This window comes from Macaca fascicularis, chromosome 13, assembly GCF_037993035.2.
Source record: "Macaca fascicularis isolate 582-1 chromosome 13, T2T-MFA8v1.1".
Lineage (NCBI taxonomy): Eukaryota > Metazoa > Chordata > Mammalia > Primates > Cercopithecidae > Macaca > Macaca fascicularis.
The window spans coordinates 47391354-47417416 of record NC_088387.1 but is presented as its reverse complement, the minus strand read 5'-3'; the positions used below and the strand labels follow the sequence as shown (position 1 = coordinate 47417416).

General features: G+C 50.6%; 2 protein-coding genes across 15 annotated transcripts; one reads left to right on the top strand and one right to left on the bottom strand.

Annotated features, from left to right (window-relative positions):
* Nucleotides 1-159: 159 nt before the first annotated feature.
* HTRA2 (HtrA serine peptidase 2) lies at nucleotides 160-3486 on the top strand. The gene is made up of 8 exons (XM_015433509.4): nucleotides 160-708; nucleotides 810-1014; nucleotides 1104-1298; nucleotides 1534-1566; nucleotides 1792-1897; nucleotides 2027-2096; nucleotides 2786-2881; nucleotides 2987-3486. The coding sequence occupies exons 1-8, from the start codon at nucleotides 203-205 to the stop codon at nucleotides 3150-3152; spliced, it is 1377 nt and encodes a 458-aa protein (XP_015288995.1). The 5' UTR covers nucleotides 160-202; the 3' UTR covers nucleotides 3153-3486.
* On the bottom strand, nucleotides 3300-26063 carry LOXL3 (lysyl oxidase like 3). Of its 14 annotated transcripts, none has more exons than XR_012422138.1 (16): nucleotides 24960-25018; nucleotides 23959-24283; nucleotides 21612-21775; nucleotides 20800-21014; nucleotides 10269-10325; nucleotides 9593-9652; nucleotides 6874-7093; nucleotides 6461-6641; nucleotides 6166-6320; nucleotides 5756-5923; nucleotides 5460-5622; nucleotides 4691-4942; nucleotides 4485-4600; nucleotides 4269-4405; nucleotides 4051-4162; nucleotides 3300-3849 (listed from the first exon to the last, which is right to left on the bottom strand). XR_012422138.1 is itself a non-coding variant. In XM_045369008.2 (16 exons), the coding sequence occupies exons 2-16, from the start codon at nucleotides 24269-24271 to the stop codon at nucleotides 3776-3778; spliced, it is 2379 nt and encodes a 792-aa protein (XP_045224943.2). In that variant the 5' UTR covers nucleotides 24272-24283; nucleotides 25524-26063; the 3' UTR covers nucleotides 3300-3775. The 14 variants fall into 14 exon arrangements, 11 of the variants coding, with proteins under 11 accessions (XP_045224943.2, XP_045224942.2, XP_045224946.2 ...); XM_045369008.2 differs by lacking the exon at nucleotides 24960-25018 and adding an exon at nucleotides 25524-26063 and having other exon boundaries at nucleotides 4699-4942; XM_045369007.3 differs by having other exon boundaries at nucleotides 4699-4942.

The window sequence follows — 26063 nt, the reverse complement described above, 5'->3', positions numbered from 1 at the left end:
TCTCACAACTCGCGTCCCACGGAGACCACAATTCCCGGCATTCGCGGGACGGGGAGGAGTCGGCCTCCCGGAATCCTGGTCCCGACGTGCACTTCTGGAGGACTTCAGGTACCGGCGTGCCCCGCGTCCTACTGTCCGCCTGCTCGCGTCCCGGGTGCCGCCTCTGAGTAGGGCGGGCGAGGAGGCAGCCGAGGCGGAGCTGATGGCTGCGCCGAGGGCGGGGCGGGGTGCAGGCTGGAGCCTTCGGGCATGGCGGGCTTTGGGGGGCATTCGCTGGGGGAGGAGACCCCGGTTGACCCCTGACCTCCGGGCCCTGCTGACGTCAGGAACTTCTGACCCCCGGGCCCGAGTGACTTATGGGACCCCCAGTCTCTGGGCCCGGTTGTGTGTTGGGGTCCCTGAACCCCGAGCATGTCTGACGTCTGGGACCCCGGGTCCCCGGGCACAACTGACTGCGGTGACCCCAGATACCAGGACCCGGGAGGCCTCAGAGAACTCTGGAACCCGTTCGCGCGCGTGGCTGGCTGTGGCACTGGGCGCTGGGGGGGCAGTGCTGTTGTTGTTGTGGGGCGGGGGTCGGGGTCCTCCGGCCGTCCTCGCCGCCGTCCCTGGCCCGCCGCCCGCTTCTCCCCGGAGTCAGTACAACTTCATCGCAGATGTGGTGGAGAAGACAGCACCTGCCGTGGTCTATATCGAGATCCTGGACCGGTAATGGGGGTAGACCGGGAGGCACTGAAGCCACGGGCCGGAGGGCGGGCAGGTAGGAGGGGTCAGGGCCTCCTCATATCCGTGCTTTCCCTCCATTCCAGGCACCCTTTCTTGGGCCGTGAAGTCCCTATCTCGAACGGCTCAGGATTCGTGGTGGCTGCCGATGGGCTCATTGTCACCAACGCCCATGTGGTGGCTGATCGGCGCAGAGTCCGTGTGAGACTGCTTAGCGGCGACACGTATGAGGCCGTGGTCACAGCTGTGGATCCCGTGGCAGACATCGCAACGCTGAGGATTCAGACTAAGGTGGGGGCTGGGGTAGGCCAGGTCTGGTTGGAGCTGCTTGTTTGCTCGCATCTCCAGATGACAGGTCTCTTATACCCATTCTCCCTTAGGAGCCTCTCCCCACGCTGCCTCTGGGACGCTCAGCTGATGTCCGGCAAGGGGAGTTTGTTGTTGCCATGGGAAGTCCCTTTGCACTGCAGAACACGATCACATCCGGCATTGTTAGCTCTGCTCAGCGTCCAGCCAGAGACCTGGGACTCCCCCAAACCAATGTGGAATACATTCAGACGGATGCAGCTATTGATGTGCGTCCTGATAGGAGAGAAATGACACATGATGGGGGAGTGGGGAGAGGCTGTGTGGTACAAGCACCAACTGATATATGGTGGATGAGCCTATATACAGAGCTTAGGCTGCAAAAATGTGGCCACTCATTCATGGGCTGAGAAAGAAGAGAATTTGGAGAAAGTACCTACATCCTGGTATGCCCCCAGACTTAGAATCCTCAGATCTCTTTCATGTTTTCTCCTTGTCCTGCAGTTTGGGAACTCTGGAGGTCCCCTGGTTAACCTGGTGAGTGAGACATCCTTCCTTCCAAGAATCCCAGCCCCAGGTCTGTGTGGGAAGGGTAGGTTTTCCCTAATTCAAGGATGTTTGGTCAAGTTTCTGAGCAGTTCTTTGTTGGCTATCTCTCAACATCCAACTGGATCTCCCCAACACTTGCTGCTACTTTTGTTCGGGTGCCCCCATCCCCTACTATTTGTTTGGGCTAGGGAACTGGGGGATGTATCCCTGCAGGATGGAGAGGTGATTGGAGTGAACACCATGAAGGTCACAGCTGGAATCTCCTTTGCCATCCCTTCTGATCGCCTTCGAGAGTTTCTGCATCGTGGGGAAAAGAAGAGTGAGCCTGGCTTATGGGGAAATACGGGAGGGGCATTCATTGGGACTTCCTGGAGGGTGGTCTATTGGGAGAAGAGGGCAGGGAAGGAAGGATGTAGCTGGGTGGGGCTTATTTGTCCCTCTGTCACAGATTCCTCCTCTGGAATCAGTGGGTCCCAGCGGCGCTACATTGGGGTGATGATGCTGACCCTGAGTCCCAGGTATGAGCTTTAGGGATAGTGACATGTAATGTGACCAGTGTAATCAGAGGTGGGCACCTCTATTGAGCTTTGTTCTCATTTCTGTCTTTATCTAAAATGAACTGTGTCACACTTGAAATAATCACAAGAGCTGTCTCCCTTCATCATCTTGACTTTCTTATTCCACTCCACTTTGTACACCTGTCAGACTGATTTCATCCTGTTACTGCTTTGATTTCAAGCCTTCAATCCATTAACTTGGCATTTAAGGGCATTTTCCATCTGTCTGTAAATCAACTTTCTAGACCTGGCTGTAATACCTTCCTATATGAATACTCAGCCAACCTGATTTCCTACTCCCATGTTTTTTATTTATGCTGTTCTTGTTTTATATGGTTAATATTGGACCCATCCTTTTAGGCTCAGCTTAAGTTTTTTCCCCTTAAAGCTTCTTTTAGTACTCTAGAATGACATTAGTGCTATTGATTTCATACTGTTTGTCATTTGGTGCCCTCATGTGGTGTACATCTTTTATGTACATGTTGCACTTTATTGCTAGAAGACAGAAAGTGAGTTGCCGTTGTATTTTGTAGTACCTAGCGCATGTCCTGTCCATCTATTTGCCAATGTGTTGATGAGAGACTTGAGGTGGAACTCAGGATGGGGAGAATGCCTGGGTTTGGCTAATAGGGTGATCTGTGTACTTTCAGCATCCTTGCTGAACTACAGCTTCGAGAACCAAGCTTTCCTGATGTTCAGCATGGTGTACTCATCCATAAAGTCATCCTGGGCTCCCCTGCACACCGGTGAGGGAGAGGCTGCAGTGTGATATGGGGATGGGTGAGGTGTGCATGTGTCCTTGAACTAGGCTTTGTACTCCTTCTTTTCTCTCTGTCCATTTTTCTCTGTAGGGCTGGTCTGCGGCCTGGTGATGTGATTTTGGCCATTGGGGGGCAGATGGTACAAAATGCTGAAGATGTTTATGAAGCTGTTCGAACCCAATCCCAGCTGGCAGTGCAGATCCGGCGGGGACGAGAAACACTGACCTTATATGTGACCCCTGAGGTCACAGAATGAATAGATCACCAAGAGTATGAGGCTCCTGCTCTGATTTCCTCCTTGCCTTCCTGGCTGAGGCTCTGAGGGTGCCGGGACAGAGGGTTAAATGAACCAGTGGGGGCAGGTCCCTCCAACCACCAGCACTGATTCCAGGGCTCTAAAGAATCACAGAAACACTTTTTATATAAAATAAAATTATACCTAGCAACATATTATAGTCAAAAATGAGGTGGGAGGGCTGGATCTTTTCCCCCACCAAAAGGCTAGAGGTAAAGCTGTATCCCCCTAAGGTTAGGGGAGATACTGGAGCTGACCATCCTGACCTCCTATTAAAGAAAATGAGCTGCTGCCATCTTTTGTTGTGGGCAGTTAGTCAGGTGCTGCTCTTTGTGGTGTGGTGGGCTCTGCTCTGTTCTGCTCGGTGCTGGGCCTGGGAGAAAAGATTCCCATGCTTGGCTACAGGTACTGACAGCTGGCCTCTGAAGGAGGGTGAGAACTTCTGCTTGACAGTTCCACATCCATAGTACATGGTCTGATGAGTGCGGTTGCTGACATGGGTTTCTTGGTAAGCTCCTGAGGTAATGGCAGCCTCAGACCCCTGCCATTAGGGGCCAGTGGTGGTTTGCAGAGGGCGATGGCACTTAGATAATCTGGTTGCTGGTCTGGCCAGGGTAGCGTTCAAACCTCCTGTTGGCCTCTTCACTGAAGGCATCACCTGCAGAGTGGACAGGCAATTTGGGAGGCGCCCTGCACAGAGGAGGAAGACAGACCCACTGTGGAGAAAGATGGGTACAAGTGGAGGGACTGAGAGCTCCAGAGGAGGGTGGGAAGATGCAGAAACAAGTTACAGAAAAGAGAATGAACGTCTTTCCCTCCCATCCCCTAATCTTCCTGGGTTGCTCTTCCCATCAAATACCAATGTGGCAGTTGTGCACCCAGATTCGATGTCCATCATATTTGCAGTTACATTTCATTGCATTGTTGGTAAAGTCACTCTCTGCTACTTCAAAATTTGGGTTGATGACAATCTGTGAGTGAGAAAAAGGCCACTTAACCCAGCAACAATCCTCAAATTCAAAGGTGTCTTTAACGCTCCCCCTAGTCACCCATCTGGAAGCCCCAGACTCCAGGTACCTGGAGAATGTAGTTTCCTGGCTTCACATCTGTGATATCAATCCACTGACAGTCAATGTCATGCCGGTAGAGATCCCAGCAACCCACGGTGATGCCTTGCTCTCCAAAGTTGGCACACTCATATCTCTTGGAGACATCTGGAGGGATTGGCATATGTCAGTGTAAGGAAAGGCTGTGCGATGGATACCATGTGGTCCACTTCAGGCCCCAACTCACCCTCCTGACACTCAGTGTCTTCGAGACAGAAACTAGCTTTGTGGCCCTCAGCTACCTTGGTGCCATTTGGGGTGAGGATATCATAGTGAGTGAAGATGTCCATGCTGTGGTAATGCCTGTGGGGAGAAGGGAACTTCTGTTTCCTTCTCTTCCCCCAGAAGGTTTGCCCCATCCCCGTGGCCTTGCCTTTCTACTTGACTCCCTACCCTCTCACCCATGGCACTCGTGCCACACCCAGGAGTGGCGCCCAGCCTTGGGCCTGAAGTCAGCTCGTCCCAGGTTGTGGATCTGGGAGGAGAATCGGAGTAGACGCCGGTGACCATAGGGCCAGTTGGCTGAGCGGGCTGAGCTGGCCAGGCAGTTCTCTTCCGCAGCACAGTACAACATATGCAGGGGCCGGTCTTCGATATAGGCGGTTTCCTGCACCAATGCTGAGTGCAGCAGCAGATCCGATGCAGCTGCACCGATAAAGGAAGAGGGTGTTAGAAGTCACTGCTGACTTCACAGAGAGGGGTGCTTCCATCCCTCCCTAGTGTGTGAGACTGTTTTTTTGGTTGTGGTTTTTTTTTTTTTTTTGAGAAAGAGTCTCACTCTGTCGCCCAGGATGGAGTGCAGTGGCGTGATCTTGGCTCACTGCAACCTCTGCCGCCCGGGTTCAAGTGATTCTGCTGCCTCAGCCTCCCAAGTAGCTGGGATTACAGGCGCCTGCCACCGCACCTGGCTAATTTTTGTAGTTTTAGTAGAGACAGGGATTCACCATGTTGGCCAGGCTGGTCTTGAACTCCTGACCTCGTGATCCATCTGCCTTGGCTTCCTAAAGTGCTGGGATTACAGGTGTGAGCCACCACGCCTGCCTGGTGAAACTGGTTCTTTTATGGGGAACGAGTGCCCCTCCAGATTACAGCCCCCGTTCCCAGCAAAGGGGTGGCCCAGACCCTCCCTTCCCTGGCATGCATCACCCCCTCCTTCACTCACTCTCAGAACAGATGACTCCAGCAGTGAAGCGGGTCCCTGTCCTCTTGCAGGTAGTGTGGGTGCCATGATGGGCACACTGATCCAGGGACAGCTCAGTCCCCGTGCAGCGCACTCCACTCATCACCACCTCTGTTATATTCCCAGAGTCCCAGTACCAGGTCTCCTGGGGATATATGCAGATGTTTCTGTAAGGCCCAGGATCCAGCATCTTGGGCCAAGGGACTCATTCCTCAGCCCTCTGCCCAAAACACAGGCTTTGAGACAACAGCCTCGGCTCCCCTCTCCTTCCCACTCACCTGCAGGCCGTGGTTGGCGTAGCCCAGACCCAGTTGCCTACAGGCCACCATGGCCTCCAGGGTCCCCCAGTCATCCCCACAGATGAGGCCCCAGCGAAGGGGCCCAGGTCCCCCTATTTGCACCTCGACTCGCCCCTCATGTTGGCTGCGGCCCCCACTGAGTCGGATCTGTAGTGACACAGAATGGAAGCGCTGGAGGAAGCTTTGAGGTGAGGTAGTGGGAGTCTGTAACATAGATGTAGCTGAAGCATGACTCAGAGGCACATAATGGGCTAGCAAGTGATGGGTCAGGTGGGAGCTGCAGGATGGCAGGGGCCAGTCCACGGGCTGGGGGCCATTGGACTGTAGATTGGAGGCCAGGCCTGGATAGGATGAAAGAGACCTCAACCAAGGTGGAGAGGATGACTGACCCTGGTCTCCGCCCCAGTGTAAGGTAGGTTGCACCGGACCCCGGCATCCTGGCTATGCGAACAATCCTCAGCTGTGATGTTCTTGTGGGGGCACTTCCAGAGGGAGAGCTCCTGTCCAGAGCAGCGAACTTCACTCAGGTGGATAGCACCCATGCCTAGGACCGGATGGCAAAGATCAGGAAGTTGTAACTAAGCATATACTGTCTGCCCAGGGGACACCTAACCTTCCGAAGGAGTGTGCCCCCCAGGAGCATGTACCTCCTTCCCTCTCCCTCCCACCTCCATGCCGCCTCACCCTGCCCCATGCGAGCGCCACTCAGAGCTTCTCGAGCACTCCCGAAGCCCAGCTCCCGACACACCACGCTGGCTGCATGCAGGTCCCACTTGCGGTCACAGACTGTGCCCCATGTGCTGGCCTTCAGGACTTCTACCCGGCCCTCTCCAGGGTGGGCGCCGCTCTTTAGACGGACACGGGCCTACAGAACAGAGAAGTGCCCAACAGAGGCAAATGGCAACATCTGCACGGAGAGGGCACCTAGGAGATGAGTGAGACTTTGGTGGGAGGGAGTGGGTGGTATCAGGTCTGTGGCCCACCCCCTGGAAGGCTCCTCTCTGTCCTCAAAGGTCAGGGCTGTGCTTAATCAGGGGTTGCCAGGCTAGGGGTTCTCCACCTGGGGTGGGAAAGGTCATAGTCACTGTCTCACACACCTCCCCCTGAGGCTTCGACTGTTGTTGCTTCTTCTGGCCACTGGATGCTGCGTAGAGAGGGCCTGGCACACAGCTCACCACCGCAGGGCCCCCCCCAGGGCACCTGGCGGTGTCATTGGCACGATAGAACTCCAGGGAACAGAGGGAGAGGTGGGCCTCCGTGCCCATGCACGCCACCCCATGCAGACCAAAGGAGTGTTGCTGCCGCTGGGCCAGCAGCCTGGGGGGACAGGAGTGAGGTGCAGTAGGGTAAAACAATGCTCCTGCCTCTTGGCCCCACAACCATCCTCCCACTTCAAGCCTCCACCATGCCCCCCACCCTTTTGTGACCATTTATCCCCTCTTCTTCCCCCTTCTGTGTTTCCCTCCGGAGATACGTGGGGACTGCTGCGTTTCCAGGCTGAGGGAGCCTCAACTACCTAGACAGGAGGGCCCTTGGGGACCTCCTACAGTAGAACAACCCTAAGGGAAGGATGGCTAGTCTCGACTTGCCTGGAAGAAACAGTTCCAAGTGGTTTCAGGCTGCTGGCCCTAAAGGAGGCTGAGGCTAAGGCCTCAGGGAAGGGGAAACCAGGACTTTCCAGTTGGAAGAAATGGCCAGGAGGGAGTGGCTGACACAGGAAGCCTGAAAAGCCGGAGCGAGCAAGTCCTTCTGTGATGCTGAGACTGGAATAACTGAGTAAGTCAGGATGCAAAGGACTAAGGAAGTCTCCCATCTACATGGCTCTGCAGAGGCCAGAGACTCTGCAGGACAGATTAGGAGGGGCAGATGCAGCAAGAACAGACCAGCAGGTAGATGCAGGAAGAACTGGGACTGGCATATGCAAGAATGAAGATGTACAAATGCAGGACAGGTCAACGTCTGAGGGAATAAATGACCAGAGAAAGGAGGTGGATGTGAACAACAAAATGGCAGAGACATCCCAGGACCTGTGCTGTGTAAGTCTTTAAAAAGGCAGTCCATGCTTCTGCAATTTCAACATAACAGTGTCCCAAAGCCATCTGAATAGGATAATGGGACTGAACTATAGATGTTTGAGAGAATGGGGGGACTTGTTTATCGATACCAATAGAATGAGAGGCTGCAGTGAGGCATGTGCCTGAGTGAAGTACACTCTGCCCAAAACAGTTGGGTCAAGCCCACAGAAAAAGGGAAGAAGATGAGGTCTGGTGTCAGTGGAATGGGTCTGTGAGGCTGATGTGGTCATGCATTATTGCAGTAATGTGCCCTATCACCTGATGTCAGAGGAAGGATGGAGTATGATGACTTGAAGCCACTGGCTAGGAAGACACAGGAGGAGGAAAAGTTTATACACAAAACAGACAAAGGAAGCCTGGAGACTTTACAGAACACCTTTGGAAGCTCAGGATAAATGGATCCTGAAGATCTAGAGATCAGGCACTCTCCCAGAGTCCTGTTTGGCTGAAAGTAAAAAAGAGCCCATCACAGGAAAAAGACATCTATCTTCTAAACATCCTCATCCCCGTTGTCTACAATGAACAAAATAAAAATGGCAGTGTGTACTTTAATGTGGGGGTCAGGGAAGGCTAGAGTGTGGCCATGTTGGGCAAAGGTGACCCTAAGCTAGAAGGGCACTACAAGAACATCCCCAAATTTCTGGGATCCTTTGAAACCACCAGAGAACCTGGGGAATGAGGGCTATGAGGGGACCACTGGGTGAGACTAGAACTTGTTGAGAACAGGAGAGGAGAAAGGGATGAATTATCGATACTTCAGTCCCTGTTGAAGTTATCAGGGAGACTTTTAATGTGCAAACTGCCTTTTGAAGACAAGTTAGATGTAATCACAGGGGTTGGAAGCTTCCCACTTCGAGTTCTAAAGGAGCCCAGGAGGAAGATTAGGGAACTGGGAGCCTAATTGTGGAAAATGAGCCAGAGAGGCAGGGGCTGTCAATCTGTCCACATTCCTGGTAAAGGTTCCAAAGGGGACCCTGAGTTTCACTCCATCTTGAGTAAGCTGGTAGCACTTATTTTCAACAACTAATCAAATAAAACATTTGATTTGGGAACACTGATCCCTTAGGCAAATGTAGCCTCTTACAGGAGAGGCAAGTATGGCGTCTGAAAGAGAAAAGCACCAGGTTGTCTCCTGGAACTCACCAGGGGAAGATAAGTAAGCATGTGGAACGAGGTAGTCAGTGAGTGAAAACACCAACAAATCCTGGGACGAGCATCATTCCTAAGACCAAGGTAAGGACCAGTCTTGCATAACACTTTGGTTAAAGCCCTGGAAAGTGATTTCTTTCTTTTTTTTTTTTTTTTTTTTTGAGACGGAGTCTCACTCTGTCGCCCGGGCTGGAGTACAGTGGCCGGATCTCAGCTCACTGCAAGCTCCGCCTCCCGGGTTTACGTCATTCTCCTGCCTCAGCCTCCCGAGTAGCTGGGACTACAGGCGCCCACCACCTCGCCCGGCTAGTTTTTTGTATTTTTTTTAGTAGAGACGGGGTTTCACTGTGTTAGCCAGGATGGTCTCGATCTCCTGGCCTCGTGATCCGCCCGTCTCGGCCTCCCAAAGTGCTGGGATTACAGGCTTGAGCCACCGCGCCCGGCCTGGAAAGTGATTTCTAAGAGGTGCTGCTGCTCCTCTTCTTGGTCAGCTCTTTCAGCCACACAGGCCTCCTGGACCCCCTCCCTCCCTGGCCACAGCCGGGTAACTCCGTGCTCCCTCTCCTTTCCACCCAACCTGAATTTTATTTACCTCTTGGCTGGCCCCCTGCCCACTCGGGGTTTGGGTTTGACTTTAAGCTTGGTGATTGGTCTGCAAAAAGGAGAAGGAAGTTGGTAGAGGTAGTGGTTACGTATGTGGCACAGGAAAGGTAGAGGGTTATTTTTCTGTTTCTGGGAAAGACCCTTCGCGGGCAGCATGGGGACAGGAAAAGTGAAGGACGGCCAGATTTTCCACGTCCACCGTCTGCCGAATACCACTAAACTGCATTTCAGGAACTCTTGCTGCTCTCTGGATTCAGCAACAGTAATGGGAAATCTAGCGATGTCAATTGACGTGGCAGAGTTGGGAGGGGAAGGAGGGAAGAAGAAAGGTGGAGAGGGGAGAGAATGGGAATGTGGGTGAACTAAGTGAAGTGATGGAGGGGGCAGGAAGGAGGAGGAATGAAGGTGGCTGAGGTTGGAGGGACATGTAAAGATGGCAGGCTTCTCAGCCGCTCCTACATTACTTCCTCCTTGTGTTCCCTAAGATCAAAGCTTGCCCAACCCCATGCCTGCTCCCTTCACCTCCCCACAGGAAAAGCCATTTTCCTCACATCCCTAATCCATCAGTTTGGGTTCTGGGATGGATATGGATAGGCTGCCATCCATCCATCCACCTCCTGGGGCCACGGGGTGAGCAGGAGGTCCCTGGGCTCTTGCCCCATTACCTTCCAAGGGACTTGGGGTGTCGGGCTGAGACCTTGGCCGCTTGCTTCCTCAACTTTCTGTGAGGATAAGACAATAGTAGTCAGGGTCAGTGTAGAACCAAGTGGAAAAGGCTGGTGCAACTAGGACCAGGGGCAAGATTTCTCTTCTGACTTCTTCACCAGGAAGTCAGAAGGCTTCCTGGTGGCACGACATTATAACAGCAGACAAGACACTCCTGAGACCCGAGCTTGCTTGCTTTCTTTTTTTTTTGTATTTTTAGTAGAGATCGGGTTTCACTATCTTGGCCAGGCTGGTCTCAAACTCCTGACCTTGTGATCCGCCCATCTTAGCCTCCAGAAGTGCTGGGATTACAGGTGTGAGTCACTGTGCCTGGCCGAGACCCGAGGTTTCATGGTTGCTTGGCCTCATCAGCACACGACCAGGTGGGTGAGCAGAAATGAAGGCCGTGGACTCAGGATGGTGTCCCCATGCTACCACCCTCAGAAATTAGATAGGGCAGATGGCAAGTAAGGACTCCTGGGCCCAGATGTTAGTGCTAAACCTCAGTGGAGGGCTAAGGGGAGCATTGTTAGGATTGTTAGGATTGCTAGACTGAGCAGGCTAGGAGGGAGAACCAGCCTGAGTCAGGCCTAGGGAGGCTACCGTGTCTTTTTTTCCTGGATGCTCTCTTTGAGAAAGAATTCTGACACTGTCCATGCCTGAGGCTGCTGGGCCAGGACCAAGAACGAAGGCTGAATATCCAAGGGCGTTAACTTGGTTTGACTGGGGAACACAGGCCAGGCTCCTCACAATGACACCGCCCTTCCTGCTGAAGTTCCAATCCCATATGCCGTGGTCATTCACAAACTGAGCTCATCTCCCTAACTTCCAGGGAAATAAATCATTTTTCCTTTTTTTTTTTTTTTGAGACAGGGTCACTCTGTCACCCAGGCTGCAGTGCCATGGTGCAACCATGGCTTACTGCAGCCTTGACCTCCTGGGCTCAAGTGATTCTCCCACCTTAGCCTTCTGAATAGCTGGGACCACAGGCGTACACCATCATGACTGGCTAATATTTTTGATTATTATTTTTTTTTTCTTGTAGAAGCAGGGTCTCACTATGTTGTCCAGGCTGGTCTCATCTCAAATTTCTGAGCCCAAGCTATCCTCCTGCCTCGGCCTCCCAAATTGCTTGGATAACAGGCATGAACCACTGAGCCCAGCCTTAGTTGTCCTTTCTTTGAACATGTTCCTGCTCTGCTGTTTCTCTTGAGGAGTCATATTTCAACACAGTACAGCTGGCCTTCCATATCCATGGGCTCTGCATCTGTGGATTCAACCTGCATCTGTACTGAACACGTACCAACTTTTTTTCTTGTCATTATTCCCTAAGCAATAAAATATAACAACTACTTATGTAGCATTTACATTATGTTCGGTATTATAAGTAATCTAGAGATGATTTAAAGCATACAGACGATGTGCATAGGTTATATGTAAATACTATAGCATTTTATATCAGGGACTTGAGCATCTTTGAATTATGGTATCCTTGGGAGGTTCTGGAACCAATCCCCCATGGGTACGGAGGAATGACTGTTTAATGTGTGAAGACACCTTGGGATTTAAATATATGTATATATTTTAAACCAGTCAGAAGCTGTTTGATATTTCCTGCCTCAGCTTCTTCCTGAGGATCTACTTAGTTGGTCTCTTTGTCAAAGTGTCCAAAATGTTGGACATTCTTGGCAAAGAATATACAACTTTCAGGTCCCTTTACTGAGACATTACTAGTAGTTAGACCCTTTCATCTTATAAATATGGTGTGAAATTTTTTCTCCAAATGTATTTTTCTTAAACATGTCTAAAATGTGCAAAATGAAATACACTTGGCCTCTTCACCAATCAACCTGGAGAGATCACCTTGATCTCCAGAGTAGTACTCAAACATTTTGGTATTGTCTAGAAATTTAGAAGTACCTCTTCTCTAAATTATTTAAGGACATTATATCATAAGGTCTTTGTATTATTTATATATATATACCCGTACATATATGTAATCTTTTTTTTTTTTTTTTTTTTTTTTTTTTTTGAGACGGAGTCTCGCTCTGTCGCCCAGGCTGGAGTGCAGTGGCGCGATCTCGGCTCACTGCAAGCTCCGCCTCCCGGGTTCACGCCATTCTCCTGCCTCAGCCTCCCGAGTAGCTGGGACTACAGGCGCCCACAACCGCGCCCGGCTAATTTTTTGTATTTTTAGTAGAGACGGGGTTTCACCGTGGTCTCGATCTCCTGACCTTGTGATCCGCCCGCCTCGGCCTCCCAAAGTGCTGGGATTACAGGCGTGAGCCACCACGCCTGGCCCATATATGTAATCTTATTTCATATTTATATAAAAGAGTTTAGACCCTTTTATCTTATAAATATTTTATATATAAAATTATATATAAGTTATGTTAAGGACTTTGTCTTATTGAGGACCAGTGCTGTTATTTGTCTTGATTTAAATTTCTTCACTCACAGATATGTTTGTTTCCACCTACCATTTGTTCATTCCTTCAACCATAAAACATAAAAACCTATGTATAGGCCAGGGGCAGCGACTTACGCCTGTAATCCCAGCACTTTGGGAGGCTGAGACAGGAGGACTGCTTGAGCCCAGAAATTTGAGACCAGCCTGGGCAACATAGTGAGACCTCGTCTCTACAAAAAATTTAAAAATTAGCCAGATGTGGTGGCTCGAGCCTTTAGTTCCAGCTACTCATGAGGCTGAGATGGGAGGATTGCTTGAGCCCAGGAGGTCGAGGTTGCAGTGAGCCATGATGGTGCCATTGCACTCCGGCCTGGTCAACACAGAGAGACTATATCTCAAAAACAAAGAATCAAACAAACAGAAAAAAACCCAAAACAAAAACCTGTCTATATTTGCATATCCTCTTCTCATTCCTTTCAACTATCTTTCTTCTCTAAGTCTACTGTCCCTAAATGTTTCTAAATTCCATCTCTTACAATTTCTGTCCTGCACACAATTTCTTTTTCTCAACTGAATCCTTTTAAACATTCAAATCACTCCTACACACACACAGACACATATATACACACACACATACACACCCTCTACTCATCTCTCCTCCCCTTCATAGTAACATTTTTCAGGAGCTGTCCATATTTACCATCTTTATATCCTCTCTTCGCACCGTTTTTTTTTTTTTTTTTTTTTTTTTTAGACAAAGTCTCGATCTGTCACTCAGGCTGGAGTGCAGTGGTGCAATCTTGGCTTACTGCAACCTCCGCCTCCTGGGCTCAGCAATTGTCTTGCCTTAGCCTCCCAGGTACCTGGGATTACAGGCATGCACCACCACATCCAGCTAATTTTTGTATTTTTAGTAGAGATGGAGTTTCACCATGTTGGCCAGGGTGGTCTCAAACTCCTGACCTCAAGTGATCCACCTGCCTTGGCCTCCCAAAGTGCTGGGATTACAGGTGTGAGCCACCACGCCCAGCCTCCTCTCACTCATTCTTTAACCCACTTCCTCTGGTTTTCCCTACCTATCACTCTGCAAACTTCTATTTTGTTAAATCCAGCAGACATTTTTCAGTCTTTATCTTACTGACCTCTCTGCAACATCTGACTGTCCTCTCTTTCTTTGGCTGCTATAACACTACAATATCCTGGTTTTATTTCTAATTCTGCTTATTATTATTATTATTAAAATATTTTTAATTTCCGGAGTGGCTCCCCAGGGAGCAGGGCTGACTCCTAGGCAGTGTGCCCAGAGCCGCCTATTCCTAATTCTGGTTGCTCTTTCTTGGTCTTCTCTGCAGGCTCCTTCCCTATCTGGTCATTAAAATTTGTGGAGCTCTTATCTTAGGCATTCTGTTCTCACTTCATATAGGGCCCTCTATATGGTCTAATTCACACCATAATCTAATACACACAATATAAAGTGTATCCGTAATCTTATCTATTTCATTGTCTTCTTGATGTTTCTAGGTAGAGATCTGAAAGTAATCTAAAATGTAATGTAGGTCAAAAAAAAAAAAAAAAAAAAAAAAAAAAAAAAAAGAAGAAAGATAATTATCTCAGCAAAATCCACTCCAGAAACCTAGGGGTTAATCCTGACTTCTCCCTTTCTAGGATCCCAAAGTCAATCAATAACCAAGTCCTGTCAATTTTACTTCCTAAATCTCTCCAATCCATATATCTTGCTCCTCTCCCGACCATCCTCAGAAATAGAGTCAAAGGCCGGGCATGGTGGCTCACAGCTGTAATCCCAGCACTTTGGGAGGCCAGGACAGGCAGAACACTTGAGGTCAGGAGTTCAAGACCAGCCTGGGCAACATGGAGAAACCCCATCTTTACTAAAAATACAAAAAAAAAAAAAAAAAAAAAAAAAGCAAATTAGCCAGGCACGGTGGTGCGTGCCTGTAACTCCAACTACTCGAGAGGCTGAGGCAGGAGAACTGCTTGAACCCGAGAGGCGGAGGTTGCAGTGAGCCAAGATTGCACCACTACACTCCAGCCTGGGTGACAAAGCAAGGCTCTGTCTGAAAAGAAAAGAAAAGAAAAAGAAAAATAAATAGATTCAAAATGATCTTTTGGAGTCACAAACCTGATCATGCCATCTCACAGCCCTCCCCATTAAAACACTTCAATGGGCCAGGCACAGTGACTCACACCTGTAATCCTAGCACTTTGGGAGGCCGAGGCGGGTGATCACGAGGTCAGGGGATCGAGACCATCCTGGCTAACACAGTGAAACCCTGTCTCTGTTAAAAATACAAAAAATTAGCTGGGAGTGGCCACGGGCGCCTGTAGTCACAGCTACTCCAAAGGCTGAGGCAGAAGAACGGCGTGAATCCGGGAGGCGGAGCTTGCAGTGAGCTGAGATCAAGCCACTGCACTCCAGCCTGGGTGACAAGAGAGACTCCGTCTTAAAAAACAAACAAAGAAACAAACAAAAAACACTTCAATGGCTGGGAGCGGTGGCTCACGCCTGTAATTCCAGCACTTTGGGAGGCCGAGGTGGGCGAATCAACTGAGGTGAGGAGTTCAAGACCAGCCTGGCCAACATGGTGAAACCTCGTCTCTACTAAAAACACAAAAATTAGCTGGGCGTGGTGGTGGGCACCTGTAGTCCTAGCCACTCAGGAGGCTGATGCAGAAGAATCACTTGAACCTGGGGAGGCGGAGGTTGCAGTGAGCAGAGATTGTGCCACTGTACTCCAGCCTGGGCAACAGAGCCAGACTCCCTCTCAAAACAAAAAAACAAAAAAACCCAAACATCAATGGCTTCCCAATCTTTTTATTATAAGGACCATAAGGTCTTCTATGGTGTGCAGCCTAATAACCTCTCTTGTCATTTATTCACCTTTGTATTCTCAGCACCTTGCAGAGTACTTGGCAAATAGGAGTTCAATAAACATCTGTCAAGCTGAAATTAACTAGAAGAGTGACTTCTTAAATAGCACTGAAGCTCTTAGAGCCTCAATTTCATTACCTGTAAAAGAGCAGTAAATAGTTCAATTATCTGTACATTATTTTCTTATTCTAAAGTTCTACAACTTTTACACGTTCTAGGGTAGAACTACCAAAACAAATTGAAAAATGTTTAATACATCAGGTTTTGATTTTCTCATTCCCTAAATCTTACTTCCTCTAAAAGCTAGCAGATCCATCTTTTTTCCCCCTAGGGAGGGGAGAGTTGTTCACAACTATCTTGCCTGTCTTTCGTAATTGTATCACCTGCGAGAATGCTCCCTCTGCTGGGCCTGACCTGTGAAGGATCTAGATCATAGCCCCATCACAGAATCTCCCAGGACTCCCGCAATCTCTTTCCCCAAGAAAAATGGCCTCTGCGCTTTAGTGTATCTCTTTCCCCAGGCTTTATATCCCAGACTTAGTATGAGATTCCGATATGTCCAACAAATATTCCTGATCTCTAAAAATTATTTCAGCTTTGCATACCTGGGGACAATTCCTGTGTCTCAAACTTTCCAAAGACGGCCCATCTCTAAAGCTAATTCATATTAACCTGAAGCCCAGAGATGGCTGCTGGTACCATCCTTCTCTCAGGCAGTGTCGGAATCATTTTAGGTGTCTCTTCTCTCATCTCCATGTTCTATCAGTCATCCTACATCTATTTATTTTCCTCCATCTTTGTTGTTACCCTCCTGATAAGCTTCAATTTTAGAACAAACTCCTGGCTGGTTTTACTGCATCCAGACCCTCCTCTCCTCATCTACTACTGTCAGGCAAACTTTCAAAAACACTGGCTTTATTCTTGTCCCATACAAATACTTTTATTTGTAATTTTTCTATAAGGCAAAGGCCAAGCTCTCCAATTTGGCACCTAAAGCATTCCATTTTCTGGCCTCCCTTTATCTAGATCTCCCACTATTTCTCAGTATAAACCTACTCTTGCTAACTTACTGTTTTCCAAATATAAGCCATTCATTATCATCTCTGTTGGGGACAACAGTGACTTCCCTGTTGCTAAATCCAGCATTTGTTTCTCAGTCCTCATGTTTTTAGGTCTGGGCAGCACTGACTCAGCTGGTCACTCTCTCCTCTTTGAAGCACTTTACTTGGCTCCCAGGCCACTACACTCCACTGGTTTTCTTCCTACCTCACCTCACTGTTTGCATTTCATCTTATCTTCTGACTTTTAAATATTTAGTCTCCCCAAGGTTCAGTCTCTGGGCCTCTTTCTCTCTGTCTTTTAAATTTACATTCACTTCCTTGGTATGTTGTCCAGTTTCAGGACTTTATATGTTTTACTCAGCTGAACTCCGAGTCCTATATTAAATTGCCTAACTTAGCCTCACCACTTCAATGTCTTAAAGAATCTTAAATTTGCCGGGCGCGGTGGCTCACGCCTGTAATCCCAGCACTTTGGGAGGCCGAGGCGGGCGGATCACAAGGTCAGGAGATCGAGACCACGGTGAAACCCCGTCTCTACTAAAAATACAAAAAATTAGCCGGGCGCGGTTGTGGGCGCCTGTAGTCCCAGCTACTCGGGAGGCTGAGGCAGGAGAATGGCGTGAACCCGGGAGGCGGAGCTTGCAGTGAGCCGAGATCGCGCCACTGCACTCCAGCCTGGGCGACAGAGGGAGACTCCGCCTCAAAAAAAAAAAAAAAAAAAAAAAAGAATCTTAAATTTAACAGGTCTAAAACCAAGTTCCTACCCTCCACCCCCAAGCCCATCTCCCAACAAAACATGCTCCATCCACTATTTTGCTTGTCAGGTGAGGCCAATTGCATACTTAGCTGGGGCCAAAAACCTGGAGAGCCTTAACTCCTCTCTCTCACATCACAACTATCTATAAAACTTGATCATTTTTCACCACTTTCGCTGGTCATCATCATCTTTCACTTTCTTTACGTGGCTTTCAGAAGACGATAACCCCATAACTAGCCACCTGACTTCTTGCTTCTACTGCATCCCTTACAGTCTATTCCTAATAAAGCAGTGAAAGTAGTACTGAAAAAAAATGGAAGCCCAATGTCACAACCCTGCTCCAAACCCTCCAGTGGTTCCTTATCTCCCACAGAACAAAAGCCAGCTTCCCCCAGATGGCCCACAGGATCTGGCTCCCCATTGTTTTCTGATCACCACCTACACTGCATGTCCTACCATTTTCCTCTTTTTCACTCAGCTCCAGCCACAGTGGCCTCCAGGAGAAGGACAAGAATGCCTTATCTCATCACCCACTACACACACACACACACACACACACGCACACACATATACAGGCACACACACCCCAGAATATTTTCATTTTTGATCCTTCTTCCTGGAAATGTTTATCTAGAGGTCTGCATAGCTTGTGCCCTCACCTCCTTTAAGTCTTTTCTCAAATGATGCCTTCTCCAAGAGGCCTTCCTTGACCACTTATTTATTTACTTACTTTATTTTATTTTTATTTGAGATGGAGTTTCGCTCTTGTTGCCCAGGCTGGCGCAATCTCAGTTCACTGCAACCTCCGCCTCCTGGGTTCAAGCGATTCTCCTGCCTCAGCCTCCCGAGTAGCTGGGATTATAGTCATGCGCCACCATACCCGGCTAATTTTGTATTTTTAGTAGAGACGGGGTTTCTCCGTGTTGGTCAGGCTGGTCTCGAACTCCCGACCTCAGGTGATTTACCTGCCTCAGCCTCCCAAAGTGCTGGGATTACAGGTGTGAGCCAACGCGCCTGGCCTTAGTTAATTTATTTTTTGAGACAGGGTCTTGCTCTGCCACCCAGGCTGCAGTGTAGTGGCATAATCACGGCTCACTGCAGCCTTGACTTCCTGGGCTCAAGCAATCTTCCCGCCTCAGCCTCTCAAGTAGCTAGAACCACAGGTACACACCACCATGTTCAGCTAATTTTATTTTTAAAAAATTATCTGTAGAGACAGGGTCTCACTATGTTGCCCAGGCTGGTCTCGAATTCCTGGGCTCAAATAATCCTTCCACCTTGGCCTCCCAAAGTGCTGGGATTACAGGCATGAGCCACGGCTAGCGTCTACAACAGTACCTGGCACACAGTAAGATCTCAGTAAATAAATATTGGGTGAATGGATCTCTACACCTTTGTTCATGCTATCCTCTTCACTGGAAATGTCTATTTAAATGCTATGCATCTTTCAGAACATGGGGTTTAAATTAGGGAAGGTAAGCAGCACAGAGAAGGAAATGCAGCCCCAAGATGGATGAAAGTAAAGAGGCACAGCACATGTTTGTTTTAAAGTGGTTTGAGTGTCCAAGCCAGATAAAGTACTGAAAATCCTCAGTACTGAAAGACATTTCAGATGAGCCTCAGAACCAAGTCAAAGAAAGTGTGAGCAGGTATAGAAAAGACTGGAGACTGGATAATATCCTGACTTTCAAAAGAAAAAAAAGGCGAAAAAGGATTCCTCAATTCCTCAATCTACACATAAGTAATATTCTAGAATAAATTATTAACTAGAAGTTTGTGAGCATTTAGGAAAAAATAAGGTGATTCTTAAGAGACCTAAAAGGATTTCAGTAAAAATAGGCTCAAACTACTATGATTTTCTTTTTTGACAGGGTTACTAAATTGGAAGGCTGGAGAATGACTGTGAATATAGCATTTCTGGATTTTTTTATCAAAGACTAAGAAAATCTCCCATGATTTCATTACAGATAAGAAGTATGTAGATAGATCAGGTGAAATGTTGGTTATATCATTGAAGTGTTCTGTTTCTTCCCAGTTGGTGGAAGGAACATATTTTACAGCTGATGATTAGAAGCTTGATGAAAATCTGCAGGAACATTTTGCAAGAAGAGTTAGACTTTGGTTTTAAACATTTTCACAACAACTTTTAGCCATTTGGATGAAGCCAGAAGGCAAAGCTGCCATGTCTGTTCAGCAGAGGAGGCTGAGAGGGATGACAGATGGAAAGTCACATCAGGACTCAAGATAATCTCATGGGATCATCATGGCTTTTTTATGGCTTCTAAATTCTGTATCAAAACAAATGTAATAGGGTAAACGTCACCTATACCTGGGTTGGAAAAGGCTGCTCTATCAGTAGGAAGCATAGGGAAGACCTGAACTGGTTTTAGGTGATGACAAGTTCAGTATAAGCAGTGGGAAGCTGCCGCAGTAGGAAGACAGTGTAATCCGAGCATGCTTCTGTCGGAGTTGAGGATTTCTATAGTGGCTGGCCGCATCAGACCCCATCTGCAGTAGTGTGCCCGCGGAAAGCTATCCGGACATCAAGTGGCCTTTCAGCAATACTGATCTAGGGAACCACTGAAGAAAGGGAGGATTTTTGACTTGCAAAGTAGATTACAGAGAGAGCGTGTAAAGATTTCCAAATAAATGTCTGGCTGTCAATGGCAGTTTCTCAAAAAGATCAAAGGAGATGCTCCAGGGAAGGGAGACGCTAAGCACAGACAGTTCCCAGGGTGATGCGTTTCCCTGGAAGCCGGACTGGACCCCAGGGCTCCAACGCAGGTGGAGAGGTTGGGCCTCGCCAAAAGAGATTCTGGGAAACTCCAGGACTTCCAGGAGTCCGAGGGCTCGAGCGCTCACACACGCGCCCGGGGGCGGCCCGGGCAGAGAGGGGGCGCCGTGTCTCCTGGCGCCCTTCGGCCACCGCGCGCCGCCGTCCCGGGGTCCCCAGACCCTGGGCGCCCAGCCCGCGCGGGACACACCCAGGCGCCGCCTCCCAGGGGCGGCCGCGTCCTTGCTGAACTCGGAACTCGCTGGCCGGCGGCGCCAGCGTTGGAATCGCCCCAGGGCCTGGGAGTGGCCTCGCGAGGCCGCGCACGCCCCGGGCCGAGGAATCTGCCTGCCCAGCCAGGCGTCGGCCGCGAGAGAGCGGGACCCTCACTGGTCCCCATTTCAAGGTGCCCTTGGGGCACCTTTCGTGGTCCCACAAGATTTCCCAACAATCCAGCTTCGCAACGGCCTCCATATTTTCCCGCGCGTCTCGACCCCCGGCTTCTCCCGTGCCCCGGACCTGCTCAGATGTCTCCCAAGGCTATTCATCAGGGAGCACCCCAATCCCGGCCCGCTCCGCCCGGTGCCCGCGGCCCCTCACCTGTAGAAGGCCGCGTTGACCCTCTTTTCGCTGGGGAAGCCCAGCATCCCGCAGACCACGTGGCTGTTGTGGGCGCTCCAGCCTTTGTCGCACACTTGCGACCAGCCGTCAGGAAGCCTGACTTCCACCAGCCCCTCCGTCACGGGCAGGGGTCGTCTGCCCCACCCAACGGCGGGTCGAATTCGCACCTCCTCCACTTGCAGGTGATGCTCTACCTGGGGGCGGGGCCACAAGCAGGGAAAGAATCCCAGTGGCACCTTTCCTGCCCTGCCACTCTTAAGGAACCCTGCTTGGTGCGCCTGCTGTAAACCCAGTGGCCAGATGGGCCCGAGGCGGCACTGAGAGAGCGGCCACAATGGCCGCAGTCCGCGGTGTGGACTCTCTTGCAGCCAGCAGCGCGGGGGGATATGCTTGCTCCCAGAGAGGATTCAGGGCACTAGGAAGGAGCACCTCCCTGTGCCTGGAGCAGGAGGGCGCACTTCAGAGAGGAAATGGCTTTGAAGGAGGAGAAAGTCAGAAGGAAGATGTCTCAGGAAAGCAGGAACCTTTGAGAAGGAGAGCACCAGGTGCCCCAGGGGTGACTGGGGATGAAGCTGGAGAGGCTCATGCCAGGTGTAGCCCCTTGAATGCGAATGCTAAAAACCCTGTTGGATTTTACAGCATCTGGGAGCTCTATCATTTGCTTTTCCAAGCCTCCCACCAATCCAAATGATCCCCCAGTGGTAACTACTTTCTAATGTCTCCCCTAACCACCCCACAGTCCTCTTGGCTATCCTGGGTGGTATGTGTGTGTATGTCTAGGAAGTGCAGACCTCAATGACATTGGAGTCTGAGAAGCCAGGGAGGCGCTGGTCCTTGCAGATGACCCCAGCATCCTCATCGTGCGTACAGTCACTGTTCCCCCAGCCCCGGGAGGCACATTCAGTCACACTCTGCTCCGTCCCACTGCAGCTCAGGTTGTCCAGCCAGATGCGGCCTGTGGAAGGGGAGACGAAGGGACAGAGAAGCTTGGGGAGGGAGGATGGGGGAGTAATGGGGATGTTGGAAAGAGTGAGTGCTGATGCCTCCCACCTGGCCATGATGATCCCATCTTTCTGGTATGATAACGGGTGGAGAAGGGACAGGGGACCCTGGCAGGGAATAGGAAGGGGGCATAAGATTGAGGGAAGTTTGGTGTGATCTGGGGGTACTCAAGAACCTGATAGGGTGAATAAAAAACCAAGAATCAACCCTGATGTTCTGATTAGTCTCTACCCATTCAATGATAGCTACAATTAATCAGGTACCTACTGCGTGCCAGGTTTTCTACCATGGTGTGCACATATGTGATCATTCTTAGAACAGGGCTGCCAGAACACCGTTTTATATAAAGAAACTGGAGTTTAGAGAAGCTAAGTAAATTGCTTAAGACCACACAGCCAATACATGGGGGCTTAGGAGTTTGATCTATCTGTGAGGCTTGGACATCCAAGATCCTTTCATCACATCCTTGCATTCTCTTCTGTGCTCGCCCTGTCTGTGCTGCCCTTGTTCTTCTCTCTGTCCGAAACCCGATTTTTTTTTTTTTTTTGAGACAGAGTCTCACTCTGTCGCCCGGGCTGGAGTGCAGCGGCCAGATCTCAGCTCACTGCAAGCTCCGCCTCCTGGGTTTACGCCATTCTCCTGCCTCAGCCTCCCGAGTAGCTGGGACTACAGGCGCCCGCCACCTCGCCCGGCTAGTTTTTTGTATTTTTTAGTAGAGACGGGGTTTCACCGTGTTAGCCAGGATGGTCTCGATCTCCCGACCTCGTGATCTGCTTGTCTCGGCCTCCCAAAGTGCTGGGATTACAGGCTTGAGCCACCGCGCCCAGCCCTGATTTTGTTTTTTAAACGAAGTCTTGTCCTGTCGCCTAGGCTGAAGTGCAGTGGCATGATCTCGGCTCACTGCAACCTCCGTCTCCCAGATTCAAGCAATTCTCCTGCCTTAGCCTCCCAAGTAGCTGGGACTATAAGCGCAGCCACCATGCCCGGCTAATTTTTATATTTTTAGTACAGACAGGGTTTCACCATGTTGGCCAGGCTGGTCTTGAAGTCCTGACCTCAGGTGATCCACCCGCCTCAGCCTCCCAAAGTGCTGGGATTCCATGCATGAGCCACCGTGCCTGGCCTGAACCCTGTGGAGTATCACTGACTTCCTCTCAGAATTAGGCGCAGCCTCAAAGGTCATCTGTCCTAGCCAATGTTCAAGGTCATCAAAGTCCTTGTGACTCTTCGTGACTTTCCCCCACCACATCTGATTCAGTCCTTTGGTGCCAACCAGAAAAATCCCTCAGCCACACGACTGTCCTTCTCATATTTGAAAACAACCATTATGTCATTGCTATTGCAAGGCTTTTACTTTCCGTATCAATTCCCTGATTCTTCAGCAATTCCTTGTTGAAACTTGGCTTCTGAATCTTTCACATCTAGGCAGCTCTCCTGTGAAAGTATTTCCATTTTCTACTGTCCCTCTTAAAACACAGCATCTACAAATGACACTTAATTCCACAGGTGGTCTAGCCAGTGGGAACTGGGGGATCAGCTGCAGGTTGCACCTGCTTCTGTCCATCAATCCCACTGTGGGTTCATACCATGGGCGCAGTCCTAGGCCTCACCCAGGGAACTGCTCTTAAGCCTCTACCACCCACACTCATACTTGTCCTAGATTTTATACTTGTCCTTAGACAGTACCACCTTGTTAATTTTAGCTCTGGCCTATAGCCTGATTTTGTTAACTGCAGTGTCTGTGACCCCTTATGACTTTGGGACATCCAGATATCATTTACCTGCTCTTAGCGTCCCATGAAACCAACTGTACTTTATTTGTACAGGGCTCACCTGTATCTGGGCTATTTTGCGGATGGCTTTGTAGGATCATACTTTTGCAGCAGAAAAGAACTTAGACATCATCTAGTCATTTTGCACACACGGCATCCAAGGCTCAGAGAAAGCACCAACTAGCCTAAGGTCACACAGCTCTGAGAAGTAACTATGTTGCTTGGTTTGTCACCCATGGGTTTACTCAATGCTGGCTGTTCTTGATGTCATGGGTCCCTATGGCTGTGCCATCCTGGTGTTCCCTTTCCCTGCACTTCAGCCACACTTAGGTAATACCTAGGATATGCCTGGATCATTGCTCACCGGTTCCAGGGCCATATTTGGCACTGTGGGTCCAGCCTGTGGCCTCTGTGAAGCCCAGCTCCCGGCAGAGGACATGGGCAGCCTGCAGCGTGAAGTCATCATCGCAGATGGTGCCCCATTCACCAGCTCGCTGTATCTCCACGCGGCCCTCGTAGGGCTTCCTGGGGAAGCCAGCCAGCCGGAACCGCAGCCCCTGGCTCCCGGCCCTCTTCTCAGGGTCCGTGGAAGGGGACGGAGACCCCAAGCACGAGCTGCACAGCAGGCACAGGAGCAGCCCCCAGGGGCTCCACTGCCAGACACTGACAGGTCGCATGGTAGGGAAGGCCTGGGTGCCCCAGAGAGAAAGTACGTGTGAGAGAAACTGAGATTGAGTGGGGCCCACAGTTAGAAAGAGAGGGAGAAGTCACGAAAGAAAAACAGACACTGAGTAAGACAGAGATCGTGAGAGACAGCAGGAGAGAAAGAGCCCCAGGGACCAAGAGAGACAGGGAGAGAAGCACATTAAATAAGGGCAGAGGCACAGGTCATAGAGGCACAGCCTGAGAGACCCAGAGATAAGAGACAGCTATGAAAGATCAAGAGTCAGAGAAGGGTCAAGAAAAAGAGACAGAGACTGAGCAAGAGACACGCAGAGAGGAAGACCCAGACAGACAGGATGTGAGAGGAAGGGAAACTGTGGGAACGAGAGAGAGAAAAACAGAAAGACACAGAGGAGAGAGACAACAGATAGAAGGTGATAGGAAAAGAACCAAGCACTCAGTATAGGGGAATGAAGCAAGCCCTGGGTGAGGAGGAGAGAGATTGACAAGAGCCAAGGGGCGGACGTGGGAGGGATCCAGATGACCCCATTTACCCAGAGGGAGGACAGACAGCTGTACTGATTGTGCAGAGAGGCACGTAAGGGGCCCTAGGCGTCCCTGGGATCACAGATCCCCTGAATGAAAGCCCAGAGTCCTAACCCAGCAGATTCCCAGGCAGGGAAGGCTGGCACCAATGCTCACCTGGAGAGCCTGCTGCATGCCCTCCCCAGTACACAGGCTCTTAGATGCCCTGCAGGGTCAAGAGGCCCAGGAGGGCCAGGCCTTAAGGCTGGGTGGGGGATGGGGTAGGGTTGTCCCAGCCTCCTGCCAACACCACCATCGCTGTCACCTGGCAACCGGAGGCCAGGCGCTATGGCTCCTCAGCCAAGGCCTTCTCTGCCTAGGGCTGAGAACAGCCCCTCTACAGCAAGCCCCCGTCAACATGCTTCCCCCAACCCAAACAATCAATCCAACAAGGCAGCTTTGTTCTGGGGACATTTTGGCTTGGGGACCCAGGGGTAGGGCCTCCCGGAGGAGCCCCCTCCCTTAGGGCGCGCCTGGTGGCCCTGTTCAGAACACCCGGAGCCCCCGCCTCCGGTATGTGCCTCCTCTCTGTACTCTGTCTCACATGCCCTTAGACAAGAATCAAACTCTCAGTTGGGTGGCTTCCCCTCGACTCCATCCCACACCACCGTTTTCTCTGGTCCCTCCACATCCTCTCCATCCCCTACTCTCTCCCTCTGCGGTTAACGTGACTCCCCCTACCTTGACCGAGCAGGACCCTAATGGCTGGGAGAAGAGTGCTGGTCCTGGAGATCAGTCCTAGGACTTCCAAAAAAAAAAAAAAAAAAAAAAGATCGGCCAGGGGAGACTAGACCCCCCTCTCTCCCCCTTCTCCGTTCTTCCCTCCCACATCCCCCTGAGCCCTCCCACATTCCGCCTTCTCGCTCCATTCCTCCCGGCCAGTTCCCTCCTCTCCTCCTCTGGGTCCTCCCTCCCTGTGGAGCGGGCCACTGCTGCGCCCCCTCCCCCTCCCCGGCCCTCCCGGCCGGCTCAAAGAAGCTTTCTCTTCCCGCGGCATGGAGGCCAGGCCTCTGCGGTCAGGGAGCTGACATGCAAGCGGCCGCCGGGCGGCGGGGCGTCCCCGGTGGTGGCGGGAAGCGGTTCAGTCCCAGCCCTCCCTCCGAGTCCCGGGTCAGCGGAGTGTAAACAGCCCGGCTCGGGCGGGGCTGGGGGCGGGCCCGCCCAGGGGAACTGAAGCTCTGGAGGCCCGTGTGGGTCTCTCCGGTGCCTCCGGGGGCTTTC

What these genes read in the sequence shown, in the direction of transcription:
- LOXL3 (XM_045369007.3), bottom strand. An exon ending in TGGAGTCATCTGTTCTGAGA is followed by an intron (nt 4,943 to 5,459) that starts GTGAGTGAAGGA and finishes TTATCGGTGCAG; the next exon opens with CTGCATCGGATCTGCTGCTG. An exon ending in CAGGAAACTACATTCTCCAG is followed by an intron (nt 4,163 to 4,268) that starts GTACCTGGAGTC and finishes TCTCACTCACAG; the next exon opens with ATTGTCATCAACCCAAATTT.
- HTRA2 (XM_015433509.4), top strand. Translation starts at nt 203, where the DNA reads ATGGCTGCGCCGAGGGCGGGGCGGGGTGCAGGCTGGAGCCTTCGGGCA. An exon ending in TATATCGAGATCCTGGACCG is followed by an intron (nt 709 to 809) that starts GTAATGGGGGTA and finishes CCTCCATTCCAG; the next exon opens with GCACCCTTTCTTGGGCCGTG. An exon ending in GAGGTCCCCTGGTTAACCTG is followed by an intron (nt 1,567 to 1,791) that starts GTGAGTGAGACA and finishes GTATCCCTGCAG; the next exon opens with GATGGAGAGGTGATTGGAGT.